Source organism: Neomonachus schauinslandi, chromosome 5, assembly GCF_002201575.2.
Source record: "Neomonachus schauinslandi chromosome 5, ASM220157v2, whole genome shotgun sequence".
Classification (NCBI taxonomy): Eukaryota; Metazoa; Chordata; class Mammalia; order Carnivora; family Phocidae; genus Neomonachus; species Neomonachus schauinslandi.
Window position 1 is genome coordinate 30,266,264 of NC_058407.1, and position 27,069 is coordinate 30,293,332.

The 27,069-nt window shown below is 36.3% G+C and overlaps 1 protein-coding gene across 3 annotated transcripts in view; it reads left to right on the top strand.

Moving 5' to 3' along the window:
- The window catches only part of ATP2B1 (ATPase plasma membrane Ca2+ transporting 1), a 125,897-nt gene extending 101,161 nt beyond the window's left edge, over window positions 1-24,736 (top strand). For 2 of the 3 annotated variants that reach the window (XM_021687323.1, XM_044915361.1), the window contains exons 13-21: window positions 917-1,096; window positions 1,757-1,844; window positions 2,216-2,322; window positions 8,557-8,748; window positions 8,991-9,204; window positions 9,640-9,851; window positions 13,545-13,652; window positions 15,583-15,765; window positions 21,461-24,736. In XM_021687323.1, coding sequence (XP_021542998.1) covers window positions 917-1,096; window positions 1,757-1,844; window positions 2,216-2,322; window positions 8,557-8,748; window positions 8,991-9,204; window positions 9,640-9,851; window positions 13,545-13,652; window positions 15,583-15,765; window positions 21,461-21,772 — 1,596 coding nt within the window. In that variant the 3' untranslated portion in view covers window positions 21,773-24,736. Of the gene's footprint in view, window positions 1-916; window positions 1,097-1,756; window positions 1,845-2,215; window positions 2,323-8,556; window positions 8,749-8,990; window positions 9,205-9,639; window positions 9,852-13,544; window positions 13,653-15,582; window positions 15,766-16,181; window positions 16,269-21,460 lie in introns of all 3 variants that reach the window. The other variant, XM_044915360.1, reaches the window with a different exon arrangement.
- Window positions 24,737-27,069: the final 2,333 nt, after the last annotated feature.

Genomic DNA, 27,069 nt, shown 5'->3' on the forward strand with positions numbered 1-27,069 from the left:
AATCTAGAAATTATTTTGAGGTTCAAGTGTGATACTCTATTATACTAAGAACTTTGCGGCTTATAGTGTTAACAGTAGAGGAATCATCATGTATTTTTAAGAAAATCTATTAGAAAAATAATTCTATCAGGTGTATCAGTTGTTTTACAGGAGGAACAAACGTAAAGACGGAATACCAGTTAGAAAGCTATTTTCAGTAGTTCAGGCAACAAGCAGGAGAGACAAGGTGCAGCGAAGGTTTGAGGTAGAATCCAAGGACTCATTGTCCTTTAAAGGTGGGTAGAGTAAGAGAGATTTGGAAGAGGTCAGATGACCTCTAGGTTTCTGTTAGGTAGATTTTAAAAAACATGGTCCCCGTTTTGGACACCCAGATTCCACTCTCCCTTCTCTGATGGAATTATGAACCCAGCACTCAGAATGAGGTGGGAGAAAGATGTCGATTTGAAAATTAACTAGCACATACATGACAATTAAAGGTACAAGAATAAGTAAAGTAATCCTTAAAACGTACAGAGTGGGGGGAAAAAAGTGAGCTACCCATAACCCTAAAAAACACACCAACATTTTATTCTCGTGTTGTCTGGGCAATAAAACTGGAAAGATAGAAAGCCAACCAGAAAAGAACTGCATAATGGTTGGGGAGGGGGGCATTTTAAGAAGCCTTTGGTAAATAAATAATGCAAACAAATTAAGTAGGATCACAACTGAAAATGAAGCCTGAACTAGGACTGTGGCAGTAGAAGAGGAAAGAAGAGATTACTGGGAGTAATTCAAGAAATATTGAATATGTTGAGATGAAAGTAAAATTGTCATTATTTGTAGGACTGTGCAGTAAGGCATTATTTGTTCAGTGGGTTTTTTTTCCTTTGGAAATACTTATTTTCTTTCTTAATACGAATTTTTCTTTGTAAACCAGGTACCAGAGGCAATAAAGAAATGTCAGAGGGCTGGAATTACTGTGCGGATGGTCACTGGTGATAATATTAATACTGCTCGGGCTATTGCCACCAAATGTGGTATTTTACATCCTGGGGAAGATTTTCTGTGCCTAGAAGGTAAAGACTTCAACAGAAGAATACGAAATGAAAAAGGAGAGGTAAGGGTTTCTTTAGTTTTTATATTGATGTATTTTTCATATAACATACAGAACATGCACTGTGTGTAGGCATCACACAGGACGAAATGCAGCGTGCACCTAAGAAGCAAAAAACACTAACATTTTAGGAGGTGAAAGAGACTAGTGATAGAGATATTTCTCCTAAAGGGAGTGAGCACGTTTCTCTTTTTATGGTCAGTGTAGGCCAGTTTCAGAAGTATAATATGTATAAGCGAGTATGGGAGGAAGAGTTAGAAAAAGCTGATACAGAGCATATTTTAGGGCACCTCAAACTGTGCGCTTTTTATACTATGTTAAGGAGTTTTTATTTTCATAGGCAGTGGGAAGATTTTTTAAATTTGATCTTACAATGATATGTATATATAATAGTGGTTCTCAACCTTGAGTATGCATTAGAGTGACCTAGAGAGCCTTTTAAAAACGTTGATTGCTAGGCCCCCAACCCAGAGGATTTGATAAGATGATAGGTTTGGGGCCTTGCTAAAAAATTTGCATTTCTGACAAGTCCCCTCGAGTTGCTGATGGTGCTGGTCTGTTAACCACGCTCTTTTGAGAACTGCTGATACATATGCCAGAAAGCTAATTTGGGAATTATAAAACTAGGTTTGGGTACATTTTAACTTTCACAAACATTTACAGATTGAGCAAGAGCGGATAGACAAGATTTGGCCAAAGCTTCGAGTACTTGCAAGATCATCTCCTACTGACAAACATACACTGGTTAAAGGTGAGTCGATTTTACAGTTACTTCACAATTTGTTAATACAGACATGTGTTCTGTTTCCTAAAGTGGTAATAGATGTTGAATAATAGATTGGATCTTGGATATTATCTTTTCCAATAAAATCTAAATACATTTCCTTTTGACACCTTCCGTGAACTGTGTTTATCTTCATTAAAACAGGATATTGCTCCTAGTGTAACCTTAGTTTCTGGACTTGGTCCTTGTCCAACATCTCGGCAGTTTCCATTTCTCTCTGTTTGTTTGTTTATTTTTAACCTCAAGTCTGTAAAACTGGCTGGTCAGGGTACTCTGCAGAATCACCTTGTTAATTAAAGGGGATATTTTTACAGCACAAATATTTACTTTTGTTTCAGGTATAATTGACAGCACTGTGTCTGAACAACGCCAGGTTGTAGCTGTAACTGGTGATGGCACAAATGATGGCCCAGCACTAAAGAAAGCTGATGTTGGATTTGCAATGGTAGGAACTTAACCTGTTAAATATTCAGATGTAATTTAGTGGCTGAGTTGTTTGTTACTAGATTGCTATTGACTTTATTTGAGAGAGAGCACACGAGTGGGGGAGGGGTAGAGAGAGAGGGAGAAGCGGACTCCCTGCTGAGTGTGGAGCCTGACACAGGGCTGGAGCCCAGGACCCTGAGATCATGACCTGAGTCAAAGTCAGGTGCTTAACCAACTGAGCCACCCAGGTGCCCCACTATTGATTTTAAACACTGTCCTTCAAGATTTGAGTGAAAATATATGTGCCTAAATTGGTTTATAAGTCTGAGTAGTTTGTAACCACATTCATTTGATGCAGTGAAATCTGGTTAGAAGAAGACTCTTGAAGAACTATAACATCATACATTTACCTTGTACTCTGCAAAATATATAAATGTATCATATGATCTGAACCTTACAACAATTCTCTTAGGCAGGAGACAGGCTTTGAACGAGAGAGAGAAAGTGTGTGTGTGTGTGTGTAAGTTAAAAATATAATTGAGAATCTTCGTTCAACTGAAAATGTCTGTTACGAGTAACTGAATGTCATCATTTCATATATGATAGCTATAATCCTTTTTTGATTGGAAAAAATCTACCCCCCCAGTCTTCAATTTAGATTTTTATTATTTAAAGTGCTAGAAAATTTCAGCATTTCATTATTATATTCTTATATTCTAGCCATAGTACTGATGAAGTATTTACTATAAAATTGGTATCATGAAATACAGATGCTACATAAATGTTTAATGATTGAAATTAGGTTGTTTTATATCTCTGAATCGATTTCTTGTAGCTTTTCAGTGTTGGAATGAATCTTTGTACCTTCAGTGCCATAGAAAACTTAAGTATTCTGTTTAATTTTAACTTAAATTTTTTTTTTAAAGATTTATTTGACAGAGAGAGAGAGACAGCGAGAGAGGGAACACAAGCAGGGGGAGTGGGAGAGGGAGAAGCAGGCTTCCCGCGGAGCAGGGAGCCCGACTCAGGGTCCGATCCCAGAACCCTGGGATCATGACCTGAGCTGAAGGCAGACGCTTAACGACTGAGCCACCCAGGTGCCCCTTAACTTAATTTTTTGAAAATACAGGTCCATAATCACCGTTCTCAAATCTAAAAATCTGAAAACTGAAATTTCTTTCCTAAATTTGCAACAGATGAGACTCCAAAACTTAATTCTGAACCAGTGTGTAACCGGTGTTTATTTGTATAATTTGTCCCCCTGATATTGTGCTGCTAAAATAGGGGCTTAGCAGAGCCATCACCATGGTGGCACCCTTTCAGGCATGAGAGGGATGGAAAGAGGAAATTATGTGGGTGAAGTGCTCTCAGCCAATAGCTGTGAGCCCATAGATCCCCACCCTACCCTATCCCAGACTCATTACGGGTAGCAGCACATTTGTCTGAACTTCTGAAAACTTGTGAAAAGTAGCTGAAGGGAGAAGGAATATTTAAGTCCTGTTCCTTTGGCTGTGGGCAAACAGGATCATTATTCACTATAGGGACACAAGATCACTGTCTGCTGCTCCTGATCATTTCTTCGGGACAGCTGACCAGGAAGGCATTTACTTACAATGCATTTTAAAAAATAAAACGCTTTCTTCCCAAAACTTCAGTGTTTAAGGCAGATGCTAAGGGCCTTCAATACACACAGGTAAATACAGTATTACAAATAGAAACACAGTACAGTGGCTGCTTTGTTTCATTTTTAAGCCCTGAAGGTTTTAGGCCCATTGTACCTCCTTTTTTTAAGGTAGCACACAAAAATCTAAATGTTTTAAAAGACAAAGAATGACTTAAATTTCAAAGCACTTTTGTTCAGTCAAGCTTGAGTTTACTTTGTGTATTTATTGTTTTCCAATTTCATATTTTAAAACTAAAAGACAAAATTATTTGGCTTGAGTTTTTAATAGATACCTACAAGAAATTGCTATTGATTAGTCCTTGTTAAATTTGTCTCTTATTTGCTGGCAGAAATAGCATTTTAGAATACTATCTATATATTCTTTCTCTATATATATGTGTGTGTGTGTGTGTTCTTTATATGTGTGTGTATATTTACACTCTATATATTTAGAAAAGTCAACATTAAAATTTTCAACAATAAAATAAGATTTACAAAAGGACTCTAATATAAGCCCATTATTAGCTTGTGAAGAGGTCTGGCTTTATATAGCCACTCTCCATAGATTCCTTTCGATTGCAAGCTTCCATTTAAAATATGATTATATTGTTTTATTATATTACATTATTCTTACCAAAATTGAGCAAAGCATAACATACAGATATTTCTGTCTTCAAAGCCTGAATGCCATGATGGGTTTCTATACAACCAAATACATCTTTGGTAACAAAATCTTCCCTAAAGTAATTAAAATACTGTCTTTTTAAACTTTGGATTAACAAAGGATTTGTTTGTTTATTCTCCAAACATTAAGAAAAGCTGCTTTCAATATTCTGGTCTAGAAACATTAGAAGTGAGTAGTTACCTCCTAAAGGTTCAGCACACAGGGAAATAAGTCAGAGCATAGTGGCAGCCAGTGAAGGACTAAACACAACACAAGGTGTGCATCCAGGCAGAAGACTCTGCCTGGAGAGACTGGGAAAGGTTTTCTGAAATAAGTGCCATTTGAGTTGAGGGACAGAGAAGAGGAGGTGGAGAAGTACAGTGCAGGGACCCTCGTGAGCTGTAAGAAGTTGAACTTGTCTAGAAGAGGGTGTACTCTTGGAGGAGAATGGGCTATGAAGCAGGAGGACTGACAGGCGGCACCTGCAAAGGGCCTTGAATACTGAGATAAGGAATTTGTTCTTTTCATCCAGTAGATCAGCCCTTCCCAAGCAGACCAATGAGTGAAAGAAGTTTGGAGATTCACAAAGCAAGGCAGCACGCGACTCAGAGAGGCTCATAAAAAAGCTGTTTAACTTTTTCTGATGGAAATTCCCCAAACTTACTTGACAGTGGAACTCATTTTTATTTGGACACCAATTAACATCTCAAAATTACTTTTTAAATTTTGAAGGATTTTGAACAAGGAAGTGATTAGATTTGCATTTGAAAAAGACAGGGAATGATTAGAGGCAGGAAAACCTGTGAGGCTTAGATGTGTTAAATATGTTGCACATTAAAAGTAAAATATTCTGATTAGAAGCTAGAGGCTAAAATTTTAAATTAAGATTGTTCCCTCATTGAATATTTTTGAGAAAAACTTGATTTGAACTTCGTTTTTGTGTTTATCAAAACAGTAAATGCATTTAAAAAGTCAGGTCATTTTATAAGACTTACTACCTAAGTCCCGTACCACAAATTACTTCTTCCAGCTCATTTTTTTGACAAAAGGAAACCAGCTATTTTAGCTGTTTGTTTCCCTTAATTGTTTGCCTCTGTATATCTAAATGACATGATGGTGCTTTTTTATTTGTTAACTATAAAGCACTTGCTACTGACTTCTCACTGAGGAAGATTAGGATTTTTACGGGCACACCAGGCACACACCACTGTCATCTCCATAATGCATACTGCACACAACCTGTCCTGTCATTCTCCCCCGGAATTAGATCATAATTTCGGATAGACCAGTATACAGTCCTTACGGTGACTGTAAAAGCTGTTCTAAGCTGAGCTGTGTAGTCTACCATCATGAGTCTTACTTCCTTGAACAACTTTTTGTATTCCCTATAAATTGTCTTTTTCATTCACTTTTTAAATCTATTTTTTATTTTAAATCTATTTTTTTCAATGTGTTCACTTTTGTGCTTAGTTTTTCTAGGTACTTAACACAAATTCATCACCAAGTTCTCCATTCTTTACATCCGAATCACCTGGCACTTTTACATTTTTACCTTAGAAATACCTCTTCCAGACCTTCCAACAAGCTTGAGTGTGGACTCTGCCAGGCCTGCTACCCAGCTGTCTTGTTGTTCTCCATACCTGAGGATTTCCCTTTCCTCTCTCATGTCGGACCTGGTATTTCCTGGACTCGATGTCATCGTCTGTTTTGATGTATTCCCTCATGGAGTAACGCTATCTTCTCCAATAGCTTTCTGAGAAAAAAAGTTCATGAGAGTTAAACTTTTTCATAACTTTTATGACTGAAATCTCCACCCTCTTCTGACTCTTGATTCTTAACCTGACTTGGTATAAAAGTCTCATTTGAAAATCAATTTTTCACTGAGAATTTTGAGTTCATTCCTCCATTACTGTTACGTACCATTCTGTATTTTGAACCTTGTGTGTGTGTGTGTGTCTGTTTTTTCCCCCCCCCTTCGTGGAGATATATATGTCTTTCCTTAATTTCCAGTCTTCTGAAATGTAATGATGTTTTGTCATAGAACAACTCTCTACCATGAAATAAACTCATATTCTTAAATTTTGTGAAATTTTTTTATACTAGTCTTATTTCATCTCCACCATTTCTTCTTTTGTAACACCCACCCCCCATCCCAGTTCTTGAACTGCTTGGACTTACTGTCCTTCCTCTTTTTTTCCAATTTACCATACCTTTGTCATCTTGCTTTATTTTCAGGGACATTTCCTCAGTTTCTGTTTCGCTTTTTTTTTTTTTTTTTAATTTCTGTGATCATATATTTAATTTCCATCTCTAACTTTTTTGTTCTTGTTTTACCATTTTATTCATGTTTCATTGATGTACCTTTTACCGCTCTAAGGATTTGACTTTTTAGAATAGGCTTTCGTCTCTGCAGAGTTTGTGTCTCCATTTGCCTTTTGGTTTAGGCTTTCCTCAGATGTCAGGTGATTGATTCTTGGTTGTCTCTGCATATTTACTGGTGGAAAGCCGGAAAGCCTTGGGCCTGTGGGTGGGATTTGTCAACCAGAAGCTTCTCAGTAAAGTGATTTGTCTTGGCTATTTCGCTTCCTTAGTGTACCTTGAATTGCAGTATTTTCAGGTCTTTTCTCTTCAGATGATCAGTTTCCCAGAAAAGAATCTTCAAATGTGCTACCTAGAGGGCACTCCTGAATACTGGTGTTCTGGGAAACAAGTAGAGAAAAGAAGGTGGTGGTCTCAACGCTCATTAAGCAGAGTTACCCTTAACCCCTTTTTTTCAGTGTAGCACCCCTACACTCAGCAGTGCTTGGAATCCCCCAGTTTGGACCCTCTTTGTCATACCCACTCTGATAAATTAGCAGGCAGTCTTCTGCCAGGTCAGAGGGCATGGCAAATTGCCACTTGGCTGCATGGACTTGGGAAGGGGCCTTGAGGATCTAGCTGTCTTTTCTTTTAATTTTGTTGTTAACCTACAACACCCATACAGAAAAGTGCCTATGTCATAAATGATTGAATTGATTATTACAAGTGAGCAGACCTGTTCTTTGCAAGGCAAGAAATAGATTATTACCTATACCCACAGATGCTTCAGTCACATTGTCTTCTAATCATTGCCCTGTCTCTCTGTAAAGATAACCGGTATTCTGAAGATTACTTCTGTCTGTTTCCAAACTGTGAACCTAAGAATCTTATATATTTTGAGTCCACCATCCTTCATTCATCATTATGCTTTTGAGATTCACCTGTGTTGTTGTATATCGCTGTAGTTCACTCATTTTTATTAATCTACAACTTATTAATCCATCCCATTCTACTCTTGGTGGACATAGTTGTTTTTAGTTTGGACCTTCTAGGTACTTCTTTAGTGTCTCTAGTAGACTTTCAAGAAATCCTTCTGTTTTCATTCACATCTTTACCCCTCCTTCCAGTGCTACCTGGTGCTGCCAAGTACTGAGCCTTATAGGAGAGTCTGTTGTGCAAAAAAACTTAATTCTCTGCTTTCCCTCCTGTTGGCTTAGGATTCAGCTCTCTGCGGTCTGCCAGCCTACTTGCTGTTTGGTTATCTCCTCTCCAGCCTCTTAAGATTTCCTTACAGTATCTCCTTTCCCATTAACTTTGATTCTGTGAGTTTTTATTTTAATATATCTTTTTGTGTGACTTTTGGGGAGGAACTTGGGTTATGCCTCTGTGCATTCCTCCTTTTTTTTAAATCCAATTTGAACTTTATTTTCAATACCTTATTCTTTGATTTTTGCTTAGGTGGAATCTGAGAGAGATTGTAGAATAACTATTACCTTCTTTTATAGTACATTTAAGTCATTAGTCATTCAGTATAATGGTAAATTTTGGTTTGTCGTAGACTACCCTTTCGGATACTTGAAAGTTATATTTTAAACGTTTAGTCTAATTCACAGAATTTTTTGTATTAGGGTATCGCTGGAACTGACGTAGCTAAAGAAGCATCTGACATCATTCTCACAGATGACAACTTCACAAGCATTGTTAAAGCAGTTATGTGGGGACGAAATGTCTATGACAGCATCTCCAAATTTCTTCAGTTCCAGCTCACTGTTAATGTGGTAGCAGTGATAGTTGCTTTCACGGGCGCCTGTATTACTCAAGTAGGTTCACAGTTTTGTTTTTTTTATTAAAACGTGTTTGCTTTAAAGCAGAAATGTGTGTCTAATCTACCATTTTAAAGTACTTAAATATTTGAATAACCTGAAGCTTAATATTGTAGGTTAATTAATATGAAAATGTAATCCTGTTCTGTTCTTTGAGTTTTTAAATACAAAAGGCTTCCTGAGAATTGCTGAGTCCCTGAATAGTTGTGAATGTCTATTAGGAAACCTGTCTTTTCTAGGATTCACCGCTTAAGGCTGTGCAGATGCTGTGGGTAAACCTCATAATGGATACGCTCGCTTCCCTGGCTCTGGCAACTGAACCCCCCACTGAATCTCTCTTGCTTCGGAAGCCTTATGGTAGAAATAAGCCTCTCATCTCACGCACGATGATGAAGAATATTTTGGGTCATGCATTCTATCAACTTGTAGTAGTCTTTACACTCTTATTTGCTGGTAAGAATTCAATGCCTGATAAAGCTTCAGTTGTTTTTGTTCCAAGCTAATATCCCAGATGTTTTAATGTTGCCAATTCTTCAAGAACATGAGTTGTTCTGTTTCTCACTGCCCATTTGTCTTTACTTTCTTCTCTTTGTCAGTGGTTGTTGCTAGGGAAGCACTGTGATAGATAGTGGGAGGAAGTAAAAAGAGTCCTGATTTTTTTTGTCCTGGCTCTGCCACTAACTTAGATATCATAATTTGGGGGCTTCAGTGTCCGCATCTATAAACATGAGAGTTGTACTAGATAACCCCAGGTTTCTTCCAACTTTTCCTATGCTGTCAGTCGAGATCAAATAAAGGTCTGGCTGGGTTGTATTACTGCACACTTTTCTTGAAATGTTAAATTATTTTGTATGATAATTACAAAGTAGTAATTTTTCATTCTTTCAGGAGAAAAGTTTTTTGATATTGATAGTGGAAGAAATGCACCTTTGCATGCTCCTCCTTCGGAACATTATACTATTGTTTTTAATACCTTTGTGCTGATGCAACTTTTCAACGAAATAAATGCCCGGAAAATTCACGGTGAAAGAAATGTGTTCGAAGGAATCTTTAATAATGCCATCTTCTGCACAATTGTTTTAGGCACTTTTGTGGTACAGGTGGGTAATTGGAAAAGATAGTTTCAAATTTGATGATCATGTGGGAGATATTAGATAAACAGTTACCTTGTTCCAGAAATTGTTTGACTGCTGCATGTGTGGGACTTCTATGTATTACCTTAATGACACCTAAAGAAAGAGTTTTAAATACCACATATCAAGTGAAAATACACTCTATCCTGAAATTCCACATATGAGCAGAGTATATTAAGCTAATACTATTTTAATTGCACTACTGATTCTGTGGTTGTGATACTTTACACATAATCTGATACCAATTGTTCATTCTATATCATTATCAAAACTATTATAATTTTAATGTTATTTAAGGTAAATCTTACTGTTTAGCAGTTTCTAGTCTAGCTAGAGTGATCACTTAATGGCTTTGAGCAATTGGTAGTAATTGTATGTCTACGGTTAAGTTTATTAAATAATAGTACTTGAAATGAATATTCTAAAATGCATGTGATTCTGAATGCTGCTTCCTGAGTTGGTACATGCCAGTTTTTGATTTTGTAATACAGTTGACTCTTGAACAACACAGGGGATAGGGGCATCAACCCCTACACTCTCCCCACCCCAACTCACCCCTGCACAGTCGAAAATCTGAGTATAACTTTTGAACTCCCCCAAAACTCTTAATAGTCTACTCTAGACCAGAAGCCTTACCAATAACATAAATAGTCCACACATATTTTGCAAGTTATATATATAATTCTTACAATAATGTAAGCTAGAGAAAAAGTGTTACTAAGAAATCATAAGGAGAAAATACATTTACAGTACTGTACTGTGTTTACTGAAAAAAATGTATAAGTGGACTTGTGCAAATCGTGGTGTTCAAGAGTCACCTGTCTCGTCAAAACAAGATTAAAGAGTTTTTTCAACAAAGGAATCAGACAGTGATGGGGCTTGGTTCAAAATGAAGAGTGAAGAATTTTAAACAATTTATTCAGCCATAGCTTGTGTACTCTAGGTACAAAAACCCTAGACTTAATTGTTTCTGTAATAATTGTTTCTGTTTCAGCTTTCAATTTCCATAAACTTTAGGAGAAATGTTGCTTACCTCCAACGAGTATTTTCTGGAAGTATTTTATTCAGGTTTATAAAAAAGCATCATTCATGACATGTTAAAATTTTAGCTTTTACTTGCTATAAAATTGGATTTATTTTATCTTTTTAATATATGAGGACTGCAGAAAACTGAACTGCCTCTCTATCAAGCAAATCTGGTAACTTGGTTCCCAGCAAGATTGATACACCCAAAGCAGTTTAATGGGAGGTACCATTCTTCAGTGCCTTATAAATAAGCCAGTACTACTCAAAGTGTGGTCTGTGGACTAGCTACTGGTCCATTTATTACAAGTCCACGGTGGGATAAGGAACATGTGTCAGAATATAGATCAACAGCTTCATTAATCACACTGTGTTTCAGGGGAGGGTTTTTTGTATTGTTGCTGGAGTGTGTGTTTGCAGTAGTAGCCGGAGTGATACTGCTATGCAAAACATGCATCGATTTATACTCTAGTGCCTATTCCTTATCTTCTTATCATGGAGCAGCGCTTTGAATGGCACTTTTTTAGACAGTTTCAGCTGGGTAGGAAAACATGGCCCTTGATTTACACATATCTCATTCTGTAGGTTTCTAAAACAGTCTAGCCAAAGTATTGATTGTAGAGCAGAGGTACCTGAAGGGAGGGCTTCACATTATAAATTGTATTAAATTCAATTTCTGTCTCTTTCATTCACTAGCTGATTTTTCTTCTTACCTCTTTTTGGTTTTTTTTGGACAGATCATGAAGTATATAATAATCCTTAATTCTTTGTAAATATTTTACCTCTCTTCTACTTGGTAGCAGTTAACACAGAATCCGTGTTTTCAAAATAATGTTTCATGAAACATTGGTTCCTTCAGTTGCTCTTACATCCTCAGATAAGTATAGGAAATACTGCCTATGTTACTGCCTCTTGGAGTTTCTTAAAGCAACATAACATTATAGTTACAAGTATAAATTTAGGAATCAGTCAGTCATCATGGGGTCAGATCATTGTGTGACTCTGACAAGCTGCAATTTCTTCATCTGTGAAATGGGGATGATAATATGAGGTCACATCACAGAATTACTGAAGCATTAAGAGAGACCATGCACGTGAAACTCTGAGCTTACTCCCTGAAAGGGAAATACTCAGATGCTGGCTGCTTTTTTTTTTTTTTTTTTTTTTTTTTTTTTAATTAACAGCTCAAAGGCTTTGGGAAACCCTACAGTTAAGAAACTTGTTGGACTCTGTTTAATACAGCTACTTCTAAATTTTAGAAGATAGCACCTAATTCAAGGCTCCCTCAGCACACGTTTTGGAAATGCATCTGTGCCCAGTTACACAGTTCTGTAGTATCATGTTGACCTAAGGTATATATTAAAGAGTATGTGGAAACTTAGTCTCTTGTTCTTAGAGGTAAATGCCACAAGTAATTAGACAGTTTTATTCCTTACAACTCTAAAATGCAAGATGATTTTTTCTTAGAAAACTGAATCACTCCAATCATATTAATCATGGATTATTTGCCTAGCATCTTAATATATGCCTTATTATACCAAAAGATAAAGTTTAAATTAAAAAAAAAAAAAAAAAGGAAAACACTTACAGAAATAAACGTTTGAGCTTTCATGCTTGTTTTCTTGGTTTACCAAAGAAAATTATTTTAGTTCAATATCTATTAAAATCAAAGCAAGACTGCCAGATCAGTTATAATTGACTGGTTGGGTTACTGAAAAAACAGTTGGGACTCCATCTGTACAAGTGTACAAATAATCTTGACTTTGAAGAACAGTGGAAATGACAAATATATATCACTTGAATTTGAAATCTAGTACAGCTACAAAGAACGGAGTTCATACCTTAAGAAGTAAATGTTAATACCAAATTGATTCTCTTCAACTTCAATATTAAGCAGCTACTGACTGCCATATCAAAGAGAAGTCTGTCAGACCCACAAGAAGGTGAATATTGATATTTAATTCTTAATATTCTTATGTACGGTTTTAGGTCCTTGAAAGTAAGGAGAGAAGCATAAGCACTATATTAAGGATTTTATCTATGCCGGTCATTGGACTTCTTTCTATTTATAGGGGAGAGCAAATTTCTGAGGGTGTACCACCTAAGTAAGCACCATATCTCATAGAACTTTGCAAATTCTTGTCCTCTCTTACCATTCATATTTACCCTGACATCTAAATGTGAACTAAGAATGAACAGCTGTGTAGGAGGAAAACAAGAAAGATTGAATATTATGTTCACTTTTCGTAATATATGGTATTTTCCACAAAAGTACACATCTTTCGTGGAAAGGCATAAATTATTCAGAGAATTATACTAAATACAAGGGACTATAGTTACTTGGATCATATTGGAAACAATGTAAAGTTATCTTCCTGATCAGGAGATTTTTTGTTGTTTGTTTTTACTGAACATAATTTAAACATGAAACATATATGCATTTTAAATTTTGAGCAGAGATTTCAATTTATTTTCATTTGTCTTATTTTCAGCTGTGACTATGATAATACACGTCACCATCAGGATAATCGTTATTCAGCTTGAGTTTTAAAGGATACAGATTTGGGTAATTTTTGAAGTGTATGAAATGTAAAGTTTAAAAGATTTAAATAAATTTACTCTTGATTATTCCTCCAGATAATAATTGTGCAGTTTGGTGGAAAACCTTTCAGTTGTTCAGAACTTTCAATAGAACAGTGGCTATGGTCAATATTCCTAGGAATGGGAACGTTACTCTGGGGCCAGGTAAAAAGCTCATCATTTTTTGTTCAAACCTAAAGTGATTTTTTTTTTTAACTTTCCAGTGTGTGTTTTCCTTAATCAGTTCTGTTACTTAATTCTAAGTGGTTGCTGTTCTGGGTCAAGAAAGGGCATTCAGGGATATGGGGTTTTTTTAAATGTAGTATTTGTTCTCGTGTTATTGTTTGTGATGGTTATGCTTATGTAATAAAACACTTGAAAATTTCTTACATAGTTTTTTAATTTGTCTTTTAGAACAAGCTTTACAACAGTTACTAAGAGGATGCATTTTTAACTGATTAAGACGCTGGTATCTGTGTCTTTTGCTCTGTGACCTATTTTAGCATTTTCAGAGTAAATATTTTTACAAAAATACTACAATATTATATACTTCAGATGTTTCATCATTTTATTATCTAATTTAATCCAAAATACAGCTAAGGAAAAAAAGCTCAAGTTTCAGTTCACTTAGAGAATGTTTCCATAAAAAATAGTGGTAGCTGGATAAATGGGCCACAAAATGACATTTTCAGTTCTTTGGATTGATTGGCTTTAACAATATATGTATAAAATACAATGCCTGAAAATGAGATATACTTCATGTTTGGCATAGGCAGCTGACTTACGAAGGCATGTCATTAGTTTAAAAAGGTAACTGGTGACGGTGTGTGCACTGTTCACTTTAAGTCCGTTAACATTACTGAAAAAGTAACTGATAGTCTGTACTAATCATAAATGAAAGTTAACATATGTTATGATGTACAACCGGTGTGAGCTAATGTACTGTCATTCTACAAGTCAGTCTAAGCGAACGTTCGTCCAGGTTTTACTGAAACTTAACTCAGTCTTCATGTGCCTTTATCTTACCTTTTTCTTAATTGTGTTTCTAGGTTCTGAGGTTTCTCTTCTTACTGCTGTTGCATGATTCATTAATAGAGATCTTCTTTTAAGTATTAGGATCTGTACTCGGGCCACCTTTCTTCATTGATTACCATTCTAGTTATTTCATAATGTTCCCTCATAGGCAAAACAGAACCCCACAACCTCCCAGACGATCTGGCTAATTTCAGGAAGAGGAAATTCAGAACAGCCAGCATACCCAACGGGGATCAGCTCCTGGCTTTGGTTGACGTTGTCTATTGATTTTACGTGTGTCCTGGTAGAAGGAGCACTGATTCTGGTTGTCAGGAGACCTGTCCCACCTCTGTGAAATGCGGTGGTTGGACTAGAAGGTCTTTAAGCAGTTCTCATTCTGTGTGCTTGTTTCCTCCTGATGAGCCTGACTTCCTGAAGGAATGGCTGTTAACACTTAACAGTTTGATACATATTTATTACTATTTGTTGTCCTCTTTGTGTTTCCTGGGGCATCTGTTCCTGTTTGGTGTCATGATCAATCAGTATTAACCCAGTTTTAAAGAGTTTCATTTTGTAAAAACAAATACATTTAATAAGCAGAAAAACTATTTTCAGTTTAAGCTTGACGATTTTTTGGATTTGGGTATGTTTTTTCTATTTGAACTCTTTCAGCACTAATGAAAAATGAACTTGCTTTGCATCCAAAAAGGCCACCTGCCATTTTTTGTTTTATTTTAAATAAATATAATTAATGTGAGTTTAAGTTAATATATATATCAGAGCATATTTGTGTACTTTACTGTCTTGAATGTCTTACTTAAAATATGAAAGCTGTAATCAGGTTATTTCCCCTCAGGAAAACGTTTTACCATTCAAACTGAAATCTTTTCTGTAGTTGAGAAAAGAACCTATTTTGTTGTTGTTGCTCTGAGAAAGCAAGCTTGACGGACAGGATCTCATTGCCTCGTTGGTGACAATACTTGGCCACACTTGAGACTTCTTACGCCTTTTGTATTACGGTTGATTGGTTTAATTTTATTCGGTTTTGATTTATTTCTAAGTTCTTTCCCCTGTGTTGTAGCTTATTTCAACAATTCCAACTAGCCGTTTAAAGTTCCTAAAAGAAGCTGGTCATGGAACACAAAAGGAAGAAATCCCGGAGGAGGAGCTTGCGGAGGACGTGGAAGAGATTGACCATGCTGAAAGGGAGCTACGGCGCGGCCAGATCTTGTGGTTTAGAGGCCTGAACAGAATCCAGACGCAGGTATGGGCCTGGCAGAGAGGTACGAGCGGCCGGCGGTGGGCACTGGGCACAGCGGTGGGAGCGCGGGGGCCCAGGGCTCTGGGACCTGGGGAGGAGGTCTGAATGCGCTCCTTAACTTCCTTTCTAGCCTTCCCAACCCACAAAACTTACTCTTTTTGAAAAATAATCCTGGTGCCTGGAATGAGTGAAAGTTTTTAACTGATGGTGAAGGAATGTGTCTATATGCCCCTCAGCTCCTTTTTTCCTAGCTTCCCCCCGCCCAACCTTCATCTCAAAATGCTACTCTTGCCTATTTATCTGCTCTGTAAAAAGTGCCTTTTTCTTTACTTTTTATATGTTGATAGATGGGATGGTCCTTTCTCTTGTGCTCTCTCTCTCTTGCTGAGCAAGCTGTCACAATCTCTGATTCCTTGCAGATGGATGTAGTGAATGCTTTCCAGAGTGGAAGTTCCATTCAGGGGGCTCTAAGGCGGCAACCCTCCATCGCCAGCCAGCATCATGATGTAACAAATATTTCTACCCCTACACATGTAGTGTTTTCCTCTTCTACTGCTTCTACTACTGTGGGGTGTGAGTGTGTGTTCCTAAGTGCATGAAATTAACATTTCCTACTTCACACACCTAACGGTTCTCATTTTCTCCTTAATGTTTAAATTCATCGTTCGGGCTTTTCATAAAGCTTTCTTTTCGTAAAGTGGATTGAGACCTCAAAGTGTTGTCGTTGTTGTTTTATTTCTTAGAGGGCTAGATAACAGGTGAAACAATTGCAACCAAAGATGAGATAGGAAATCCGTGAGCTCGTCTCTGTGCTAACTCTGATAGTTAATACGGGGAGTAAAATGGTAGCTTAGAATTTGTGAAACTACTATAAATTTTTGAGTATATGCCTTTCAACACATTCATCCTGCATGGTTTCCAAAAGCATGTGATTTGAGAAACTGATCTAACAGAACCAAGAAATTACATTTTTAAAGCTAAAAATGAATCTAACATTTTGACTTTTTTATCTCGTTCAGTTGACAAAGTTTTTTTAAGTTGGTACCCTGAAGAAAAGATCTCAGTATATAGCCAGTTATTTGCCTTCTTAGCCTAGATTTTGTGGCCTTGCTTTGAATTTATTTATTTACTTATTTATTTTTGAGAAGGGGTCCCTGTGTAAGCTTCAAAGTTCTGTGGTATTTATGTTTTTTTTTTTCATTTATATAATCAATTTAAAAGTGCATCCTCGATAAGAAATGTTCTATTAAGTTTTCCAAGGAAGTAGGGAAAGTGTACCATTGATTAATTCTTAAACCATTACATGTCATAATTTCTGTTAATTGACTAGAATAATACACCTTCTTTCAGGTTTTTAGTAAATGGCAAATTCCCCAAAAGCCTTTTAACCTCTTGTCGTCCTTACTGTGCATTACGGTCTTGATTTCATGGTAGATTCTCAGAATATTGGAGGCAGTAAAGATAAAAACCCACCCCATCCCCAAAATCAGCTGGAATACCTATGCTTAATCTTGTATTTGGGCAGAGACCCATCTTTTCCATTTGGTCCGCTGCCAGTTAAGGACTAGGAAACAAGAGAAAGCTGGAGAGGGGATGAACTGAAGAAGAAAACAATGCTATTTTAAGGAGGACAGTTTACTCAGTGCCTGTTTTGTTCACTGTTTGCTTAAGTAATTTTCATTTGTCATTTTTGACAGTGTTGTAGAACAGGCAGAACAGGAACCACTATCCCATTTTGCAGGTGTGAAAACTGGAAGTTTAAATGACTTGTCCATGGCTAATAAGCAGAGGTAGCATGATGTGTGGCAAAGAATAAACAAGTACTCTAAGGACAAAACAACTCTGTTAGACAGGATGTTACATTTACATACATGGACAGATAGGAAACTTTCTTTTAAAAATAACCCTGGTTCTGCACCTTACCCAAATGAAACGGTGTTCTATAAATTGCCTGGCATTATGCCTAGGACAGCTAATGTCCCAGTTACATCCCTCCCTCCCTCCCTGTATCTATGGATTTCGTATCATTCCTGGCTCTTGAGGGCTTATTACCACTCATCCTTTCATCTCCTGCTACTGATTAATGTTTCTTTAGTTGTGATCTGTAAACACTTGGCTTCCGAAGGCCTACCGTATGCCAAGGCCATGCTAGGAGGTCCAGACTTGGCAGTCTGGTATAGGAACAAAAACGTAGTTGCGAATTTCTACGTGGTAATGAAACATGGAATATTACAACAGAATCTGTCACCCACTCTGGGAAGTCAGGAAAAATTACCCAAAGGAAGTAACTCCCAAGCTGACCTTTGGTAGACATGTACCAGTTGAGGAAAGCAGGCCTCAGTGACAGGCACTAAAACTAATAAAATGTCAGGTGTTGATGAGACTGGAGTGGACGGTAGGGGCAGGAGTCTCTGTATATCCTAAAAGAAGGATGCAAAATGAAACTTTACCCTGGAAGACTCCCTCAGAATTTTATATTTGAAAAATTTCAAACCGACAGACAAGTGGAAAGATTAATACATGAATACCCTTCACGTGGATTTACCACTGCTTAATAGTTTATGATGTCTGCTTTATCTGTTTATATATATGTTTATATTAGTATATACATTTTTTCTGTACCATTTGAAAGTGACAAAGATGCTGACATTTCATCTCTTAATACTTCAGCATGTACCTCCTAAAAATAAGTCTCCTCTATAATCATACTGTATTATCACATCCAAGAAATTTAACATTGATCTCATTCTATGGTCTACAATCCCTATTTGGATTTCTCCAGTTCCCCCCAAAATGTCCTATATTATAGCATTTTTGATCCATTTTCTCTACATTTATTTATTTATTTATGTTATGACATTGACTTTTTTTTTTTTTTTTTTAAAGAAACCAGGCCAGTTGTCTCATCCTACATTATGGATCTAATTGTTTCCTTATGATTAGCTTCATGTTAAACTTTCTAGACAGATTTATCTCGTGGGTGGTGTGTGTATTCATTTTTATTTCAGCAAAATTTTGAATAATTGACTCTTCATTTGGAGGTTGTCACATGACCTTAGGTATGCTGTCTTTACTCTGTTTCTGTATAATTGTGTTCCAGACTTTACATTAAATCTCAGACCCACTGAAGGCCCCTCCTGACTCAGAATCTGCAGTTTAACAAGATCCCCAGGTGCTTTGCATGCACATTAAAGTGTGACAAGCCCTGGCATGACATTGATACTTGTGAACTAACACTGTTTTAGGTTTGTACATGTATTAACTCACTAATGAATGTCCCATAACAACCCTGTAAGGTAGGTACCACTGTTATTTCCCATTTTATAGTTGAGGAAATTGATTTGCATAGGAACGGTTCCTCAGCTAGCAGGTGACAGAGCTGGAATTCACACCCAGACCTTTAACCTCTGTCTTCCTCGCTTCACCATGCTATACTCTTACAGAGCTAAGTGAGCAAGAAGTAAAGCAGCCTACAGCAGACAGGGCTTGGTAAATGCTGGAAGACAGCTTTGAGGAAAGAGATTTTAATCTGTTTTAATCAGAACTGAGCATATGTTGTTGCAAATGGCAGAATTCCCTTCTTCTTAAGGCTGAACAATATTTCCTGTATGTAGGGACACCTGGGTGACTTAGTCGGTTAAGTGTCTGCCTTCGGCTCAGGTGGTGATCCCAAGGTCCTGGGATCGATCCCCGCATCGGGCTTTCTCAGCAGGGAGCCTGCTTCTCCCTGTGTGCTGCTCCGCCTGCTTGTGCTTTCTCTCTGACAAATAAAAATCTTTAAAAAAAAATTCCTTGTATGTATATATGCCACATTTTCTTTATCTGTTCATTTGTCAGTGGACACTTAATGTTGTCTCCCTATCTTGGCTATTTATAATGCTGCAAGGAATAAAGGAGTGCAGGTATATTTTAGGGGCACCTGGGTGTCTCAGTCATTAAATGTCTGCCTTCGGCTTAGGTCATGATCCCGGGGTCCTGGGATCGAGCCCCACATCGGGCTCCCTGCTCCTCGGGAAGCCTGCTTCTCCCTCTCCCAATCCCCCTGCTTGTGTTCCCTCTCTCTCCCTGTGTCTCTCTCTGTCAAATAAATAAATAAAATCTTAAAAAAAAAAAAAATCCTGATTTTAATCCTCTGGGTAAATTCCCAGAAGTGGGAGTCTTAAAATAGTCAAACTCCTAGAAATGGAGAGTAGAATGGTGGTTAGGGATAGAGAGAAATGGGGAAATGTTTATGAGGGGGTGCAAAGTTTCAGTTAATGCAAGACCAGTAAGTTCTGGAGATGTAATGTATAGCATGGTGACTTTAGGTAACAATACTGTACTTATATACCTGAAATTTGCTAAGAGGGTAGAATCTTAATTATTCTTACCCCCCCCCCACACACACACGGTGACAATGTGTAGTGATGGATTATGTTAATCAGCTCAACTGTCATGATTATTTCAGTGTGTGTATGTATATCAAATCATCAACTTGTACATCTTAGATATATACAATTAAAGAAAAAAGGTGGGCATAAATAAATGTTACCTTTTTAAAAAATGTGTTGAAATGTCCATTTGAAGAAATTTGTTAATTTTTCCATTATCATTGTCTTATGAGATGATTTTGATGACTGTTTTTCTGGAATGTCAGTATTTGTGATTTCTCTTAACATTTATGATAAATGATGTCTTCATTACTAAACAGTATTCATTAGAATCAATGCAAAAGCAAACCTGTGTTTGAATTGATATTGAGTAGATGCTCAACTATTTGGATTTTGTCCCTTTTTTTGTTTTGAAAGTCTGTATGACACTGGGTTAATAAGACCTAATGTCAATGTGTGCAGCAGTGTTTTTGCGTTAATTACCCATTAACCTCTTTTCATCTATACAGCAGACTTCTGTATGGGGGGGGGCGAGTGGTTGGGCTATATGTTTAAGGGCAGAAATACAAAAAACCTTGTGTTTTTGCGAAATTGTTGACAGAAGAATCCCAGAGGGTTTGGGTTTTTTGTTTTAAACCTGTTCTTCCCAGTGAACTGTAGTATATAGTGATTTAAGTTTTAATATTTGTAGAGAAAAACACTAATGCTTTATAGACAAATGGCATATACTCAAATATTTATAGCTGTTTAATGGCATTTTATAGATATTTATTTGGGTTTTGTCTTTTTTTATTTTTTAAGGGAATAGTGGGGTAGATGTGAGTTCATTGTGGCATTCAGCTGATATTTGCTTGGCTTTTTCATAGTTGGTGACACCCTAATTCCTAGCATGATAAATAGTAACCCTTTGTGCTTGACTTTGTTTAACTTACTTGAATTGTTTTCAAAAATTACTTTTTTTTTTAATTTTAAAAATCAGCTAAAGCTTGTGTATGATCAAGTTTTTGTTTTGTTTGTTTGTGTTTGTTTCCTTAGGGAAAAAAAGTCCTATAAAATGGCTATTAAATTTTTAGCCAGTGACAATGAGATTTTCTCAGTATTACTTTGAATTCTGTAACTTTTAATTCTTAGAGTATGTGGTTTTGTTGTTCTGTAGTGTCCTACTAAAATATTCATTTTTTTTACAGTGTATTGCAAGTTCCACTGCATTACATGCAAATATGATTCACTCATACCTAGCTGTTTGTGGATTCAAACTCATAAATGAAACATTTTTAAATTAAGCTAATAGTATACTGACGTCTTTCTGTGTTTTCTGATATTTACAGATTCGAGTGGTGAATGCATTTCGTAGTTCTTTATATGAAGGGTTAGAAAAACCGGAATCAAGAAGTTCGATTCACAACTTTATGACACATCCTGAGTTTAGGATAGAAGATTCAGAGCCTCATATCCCCCTTATTGATGATACTGATGCTGAAGATGATGCTCCTACAAAACGTAACTCCAGTCCTCCACCCTCTCCCAACAAAAATAACAATGCTGTTGACAGCGGGATTCACCTTACCATAGAAATGAACAAGTCTGCTACCTCTTCATCCCCAGGAAGCCCACTACATAGTTTGGAAACATCACTCTGATTGTAAGCTGAATGTTAACACACTAGCTGCATTGTAAAGAAACAAATTGAAACTGGGTCTTTTCACATATTGTGATGGACAAGATCGTATTCTTGTCTTTGGACTTCAACAGAAGACACACTTGTACGAATGTAGATTTATTTTTTTAAAAAAAAAAAAAAAGCAAAGCTTTCTGCCAGACTGAGGGTGCTTTTTGGGGGGTGGGAGAAATGAACTGACAGATAAACAGTAACTCAGCATATGCTGACCTGTGGATCATCCGTAGTACCTAAGAATGGTCCTGAACAGTGTATTAGCAGAGCTTTAGTTTATCTCAATCCTTGGTGGGAGAGGGGGAGGAGTACAGCTGGGCAAGCAAGCAAAGAGCCCTGGATCATTGAATTGATACTTTAATTTCTGCTGTTGGCTGTTAATAATTTGGATTATTTATGTTTATAAATGATACAGATCTGTTTACAAGGTTTGTAGATACTTTTTTTGTTCCTGTTCATAGATGGGAAGCTTCCTTATAACTGATGCAGAGAAAATTAGTCCTTCAAATACTGCTGTATTTTCAGGAAAACAAAAAGGGGTGTTTCTATTGAAACTGTACTAAATTTTTGCCTACAATTTACCTTGTTAAATATTGTAGATAAATTGCTAATACTAATAGCCAAATAGATAACACTAATGCTTTGTTTAAAAAAAACCAAAAAAACAAAACAAAACAAAACAAAAAAACATGAGCAGTGGTGTTTAATGAAGTTATGGCATCTGTCCTAATTAGTTTCTTAAATACATTTACTACTTAATGGTTTTGAAACAACTGTTTAATTTTTAAAATTTTTGAAAACTTGCTAATAACCTTTGTTCAGAATTTAGTAGACTGTTTAATGTGGGACATCAACTACATAATGAAGGATGCTTGAAATGCTTTTGTTATTTCAGGCAAATCAAATTAAATCAAACTATCAAACTACAAGAGAACCTTAGTCTTTTTTGTTTTTGTCTAAACATGTTAGCTCAGTGATGTCTTGGTGAACTGTGAGTGAACTGTATTGATTTTTCTAATAAATCCTTAGAAACCTTCATACAGCATGAGGGCTGTTGGCATTTTGAAAAAGGTTAACAGGTAGAAGTATACATGTTTTCCTTTTGTTTTTCAGACTTGTTTGTAAACATAAATATGCCCTTTTATTAAATAAATACACAGCAGTGTTTTTTTAAAAAAAGAAATTTCAGCTTCTTTACTTAATTCTGCATATATAGTACATCAGTCTGTTCTCTTTAACCACAATTGGAATAAATTTCAAGATGGTAACAGCCCCATGAAATACCGCTTTAATTCCCCCGGTGGTAAATATCTAATAGAATCACATTAAGAAAATCATTGCAATTTCACCATTTGACATATTCTCCATAGAATTTGGATTGCCTAAAATAGTCTCACAGTCTAAAAAAAACAGTAATAATGATCACCATTATCTTTGATACATTTATTTTATTTGTAAGTGGCCAAATAAATTAGGTAAAATGAGATTATATGAAAAGGTGGAAACGGTCCTAAAATATGTATAATTAAATACAATAATTAACCATATGCTTTCGGAATGCCCATCTCTAAGACAATTGGGTTATTTAAGTCTTCGTTTCTTTTGTCGAACTTCTCCCCTTTTTTGCCTCTGTCTTTACCTTTTAGGAACTGGCATTGTGTTAGGGCCCAGATTTCACCAGGTATACGATCCTCAGGCTGACATAAAGTTTACGAGGACTATGCCATCTGAGCATGCTGACCTAGCAAAGAAATGTTTAGTTGGTGGTGCTTGATACTTTCGGTGGGTGGGGGAAAATCTTTTTCTCTCCATCAATCCTTTGCAGTAATCCTCTGCAAGTCTTTAGAAACACATTGGCTCTGTCAGCATTTGTAATTGTACATTTATTCATCAGGTATTTATAGGGAATCATACTGTAAAAAGAGGTAGCATGATATGCTGGAAAGCATACGAGGCTAGGAGTCACGACCCGGTTTCTAGTCTTGGTTTTGCCATTAACGTGCTGCATGACCTTGGGAAAATCATTTACCCTAAATGAGGGTGGTGGACTAGACTATCTTGAAGAACCCTTTCAACTCTTAAAAATTGACCCTAGCAACTGGAGAAGCCTACAAGGCATAGGGAATAGAGAAAAGGGAAATGTTTTCAGTTTTCTTTTTTATTTTGGTTATGCTTAAATATGAATGTAATTTCCAAAAGATTTAGATGTGCATGTGCTTTGGAGGATTTGTATTGAGCTTTTACAGTATTCATTTTTCAACTCAAGGCAATGGCTTTTTACACCAACTCTAATCCATAAACGGGTCTTAATGACATCCATGAAGTAGTAGCAAGACATGCTTAGTGTGTATTTCTCTCTTTGAGACACTGTAATTTCTACCAGAAATTTCCAGAGCATTATGTAAGTAGAAAAAAATGCAAGCAAGCTGTTAAAAGATCTTGGATCCCATTATATAGTATGTATAGCTGAAATCAGCATCTGTAATTCAATCATTTTTTCTCTTTTATCCTCTAACCAAAAAATTGTTTAATTTTGCATCCCAAATGTTTTTAATCTTTGTATATTTTTTAAAAATCCTTTTCTCCTCATCATTGCCTTTTTTGTGGTTGTAAATAGACTTACTTGCACTTTGAAGATGAGTTACTCCTTGTCATCTTACAAATATGTGATATGGTAATTTTCATAACAGATGTCAGTTTTGAACCAAGAAATGGTGATTTGTTTATAAGAAAAAAAAAACTGGCTTCATTTCTGTGAAATTGCTCTTTGAAAATTTCTTTTTACACGTGTAAGCCAACTGAGATACCGTGATGGTGTTGATTTCTTTCAATGATGCTTACCATCTATTTTAGCCACTGAGCCTTTTATTATTTGTCTATTTGTAAAGTTTATTTGTCTTAACTCATTTAATAAATATACTGTTTATCTGTTTCTGAATGGGGACTGAACTTTTTGAATATTGAAATTGATCAGAGCATCATATTTTGGAATTACCTTTTTCTACTTGAAATTTTAAAAATCTGGTTGATGAAAATTCTATAATGTACTTGAAATGTTATGGTTGTGTTACAGTGAATCGGTGTTCTAATATGCATGATCTTGCCCCTAGACAGAAAGTGGGTATATTGTCCTCACTCTCCTACCCATAGTCTTCGATCTGTACAGCAACTCTGGATCATTTCTGCAGTCTTATGAGCATGTAATCTTTCGGTCTTAGAAAAGATTAGTTTTTCACAATAACTGTTAGAACTTCTTTTTCATTAAATGATCCAAACTTGTCAATAGCAATTATCTGAACTCTTTGGTAACAAAATTAATCAAATTACCCTTAGTTGGTTTTTATAATAAATTATTAACATAAATTAGCAACTTTGTTGAAATACTGACTGAACTTTAAGTGATTATGAATACCATATTTTTCCATTTAGTAAAAATTATTAGTAAATTATTGAGTCTATGTAAGTACCACATTTATGACATGAGAGATGTTTTCCATTTTATCAAGTTAGATTTTATATATATGTATTATGTATTAGGATTAAATTTTGAATGAAGTTCCCTTTGTAAAATTAACTGAATAAGAAAGGAGAGTTTCTGTAAGTCTTCGCTCATTGCCATTTTTCCTTCCCCATGGTTCAGAGAACTGCCCTATCACAGCTGCTGCTTTCTTCTAACCTCTACCACTGTCCAGACTCTGTTGCCCAAATCCCATATCAACCTTTATATTTTCAAAAGACGATGTTGCGCTCATAGACCAAAAAAAGAGATACTTTATTAGCATAATTAATACCACCTACCTAAAAATAATCTTGGAAACATTCTTGAAAAATCATCTTTCTTTTAAAGAATAAGCATCATAATAATACCATAAAGAGTGTTTTCGTGCAGGAAGGGAAGTTGTGACCGTATTCCTGTATTTCTCTCATCAGTACATGTCAAAAATGTCAAAAAGGAAATTGTCTCTATCCTTACAATGTAATTTCCTTTTCAACAGACTGATAATTTTGTCCCTCAGACTCAGTTGGGAGTTTACTGTCGTGCTTTTTGTCTTAACTACTTTAACATTTTCCCTTTTTGTTAGAAAAACACTTAAGCCTACAGATGTTACACCAAATGTAGGCATATTTCATCTGTATTCTCTGAATTCAAAGTATCGCTATTGAGCTGTGTAATATTAATAGTTCCCAACTGGAAATTTAAGAAATGTGCGTATGTGCTTATACAGTGTCTGTCTTTGGCACAGCTTTCTTAACCACTATATCCTAGGAAAACTGGTTCCAGAATCAGTAACCTAAGTCCGGGTGTGGGTTCCCTGCAGGAAGACCCTGAGATTCTTTTAATTTAAGTCAGAGTTACAAGGACCGCGTAATTTCCAAATAGCTTTTCAGATCATTAGGTGTAAGCACTGATACTTTCCTTAGGCATTAAGAGGAGTATCATCACACATAAATTAATAATTACAAAGTACTTGATAGAGGCTAAGCACTTTGTGTAGATGATGTGAATAGCCGCCTGCACAACTGCTGCCATTTTACATACAGGGAAACAGGCGTGAGGAGTTTACACAGCTTTGCTCTGGGTCACATTGGCAAGTTGGGGATCCACACTCAACGGCACACCACCTCCAGAGCCGAGGCCGGTAGCTACTGCTCTTTTCTGCAGTCCGAGCACCTCGCCATCCCAAGTCAGGGCCCAATACCTAAAAATCTGTGCTTAACTTTTAAGCCTCCTTTGTTGTACTTTTCTGATGTCAGATGCTTCACAGAGAATCTGAAGAATCTTCTTGAGCTTCCTGGAGGATAGCTCAAGACCAGAGACTGAGGCAGAGGGTCCCTGACTAAGTTGTGTAACCCATGCTTTCCTTAGACCCCCTGTAACTGAAGAGTCACAGTTAAACTCAGTAGAAGGGTGTTCTTACTGGCATACTTTGATTAGGGAATTTTGTGGTTCATTACTTTTAAGATCTTTATTCTAAGTTCCATAGATAACCTATTAATTTAACAGGTCATTGCTTTATTTCCTAAATAATTTGGAATGAAAATTATCACATTGAGGATATAATCTGTATTTTTCTTGAAATTTGTGAAAGAATAGGATCTACCTAGTTTTGTGTTTTTTGGAAAAATCATTTTGTCCTTTTTAAATGTGCAATCTTTAAAATAAAAATTGCAGCCAATATTTTACTACTGTTTTAGTACCATTTTACACTGATGTTGTTTATGGCTTATGAATAGTCAACTGGCCTCCCTTATAGCCTTAAAAAT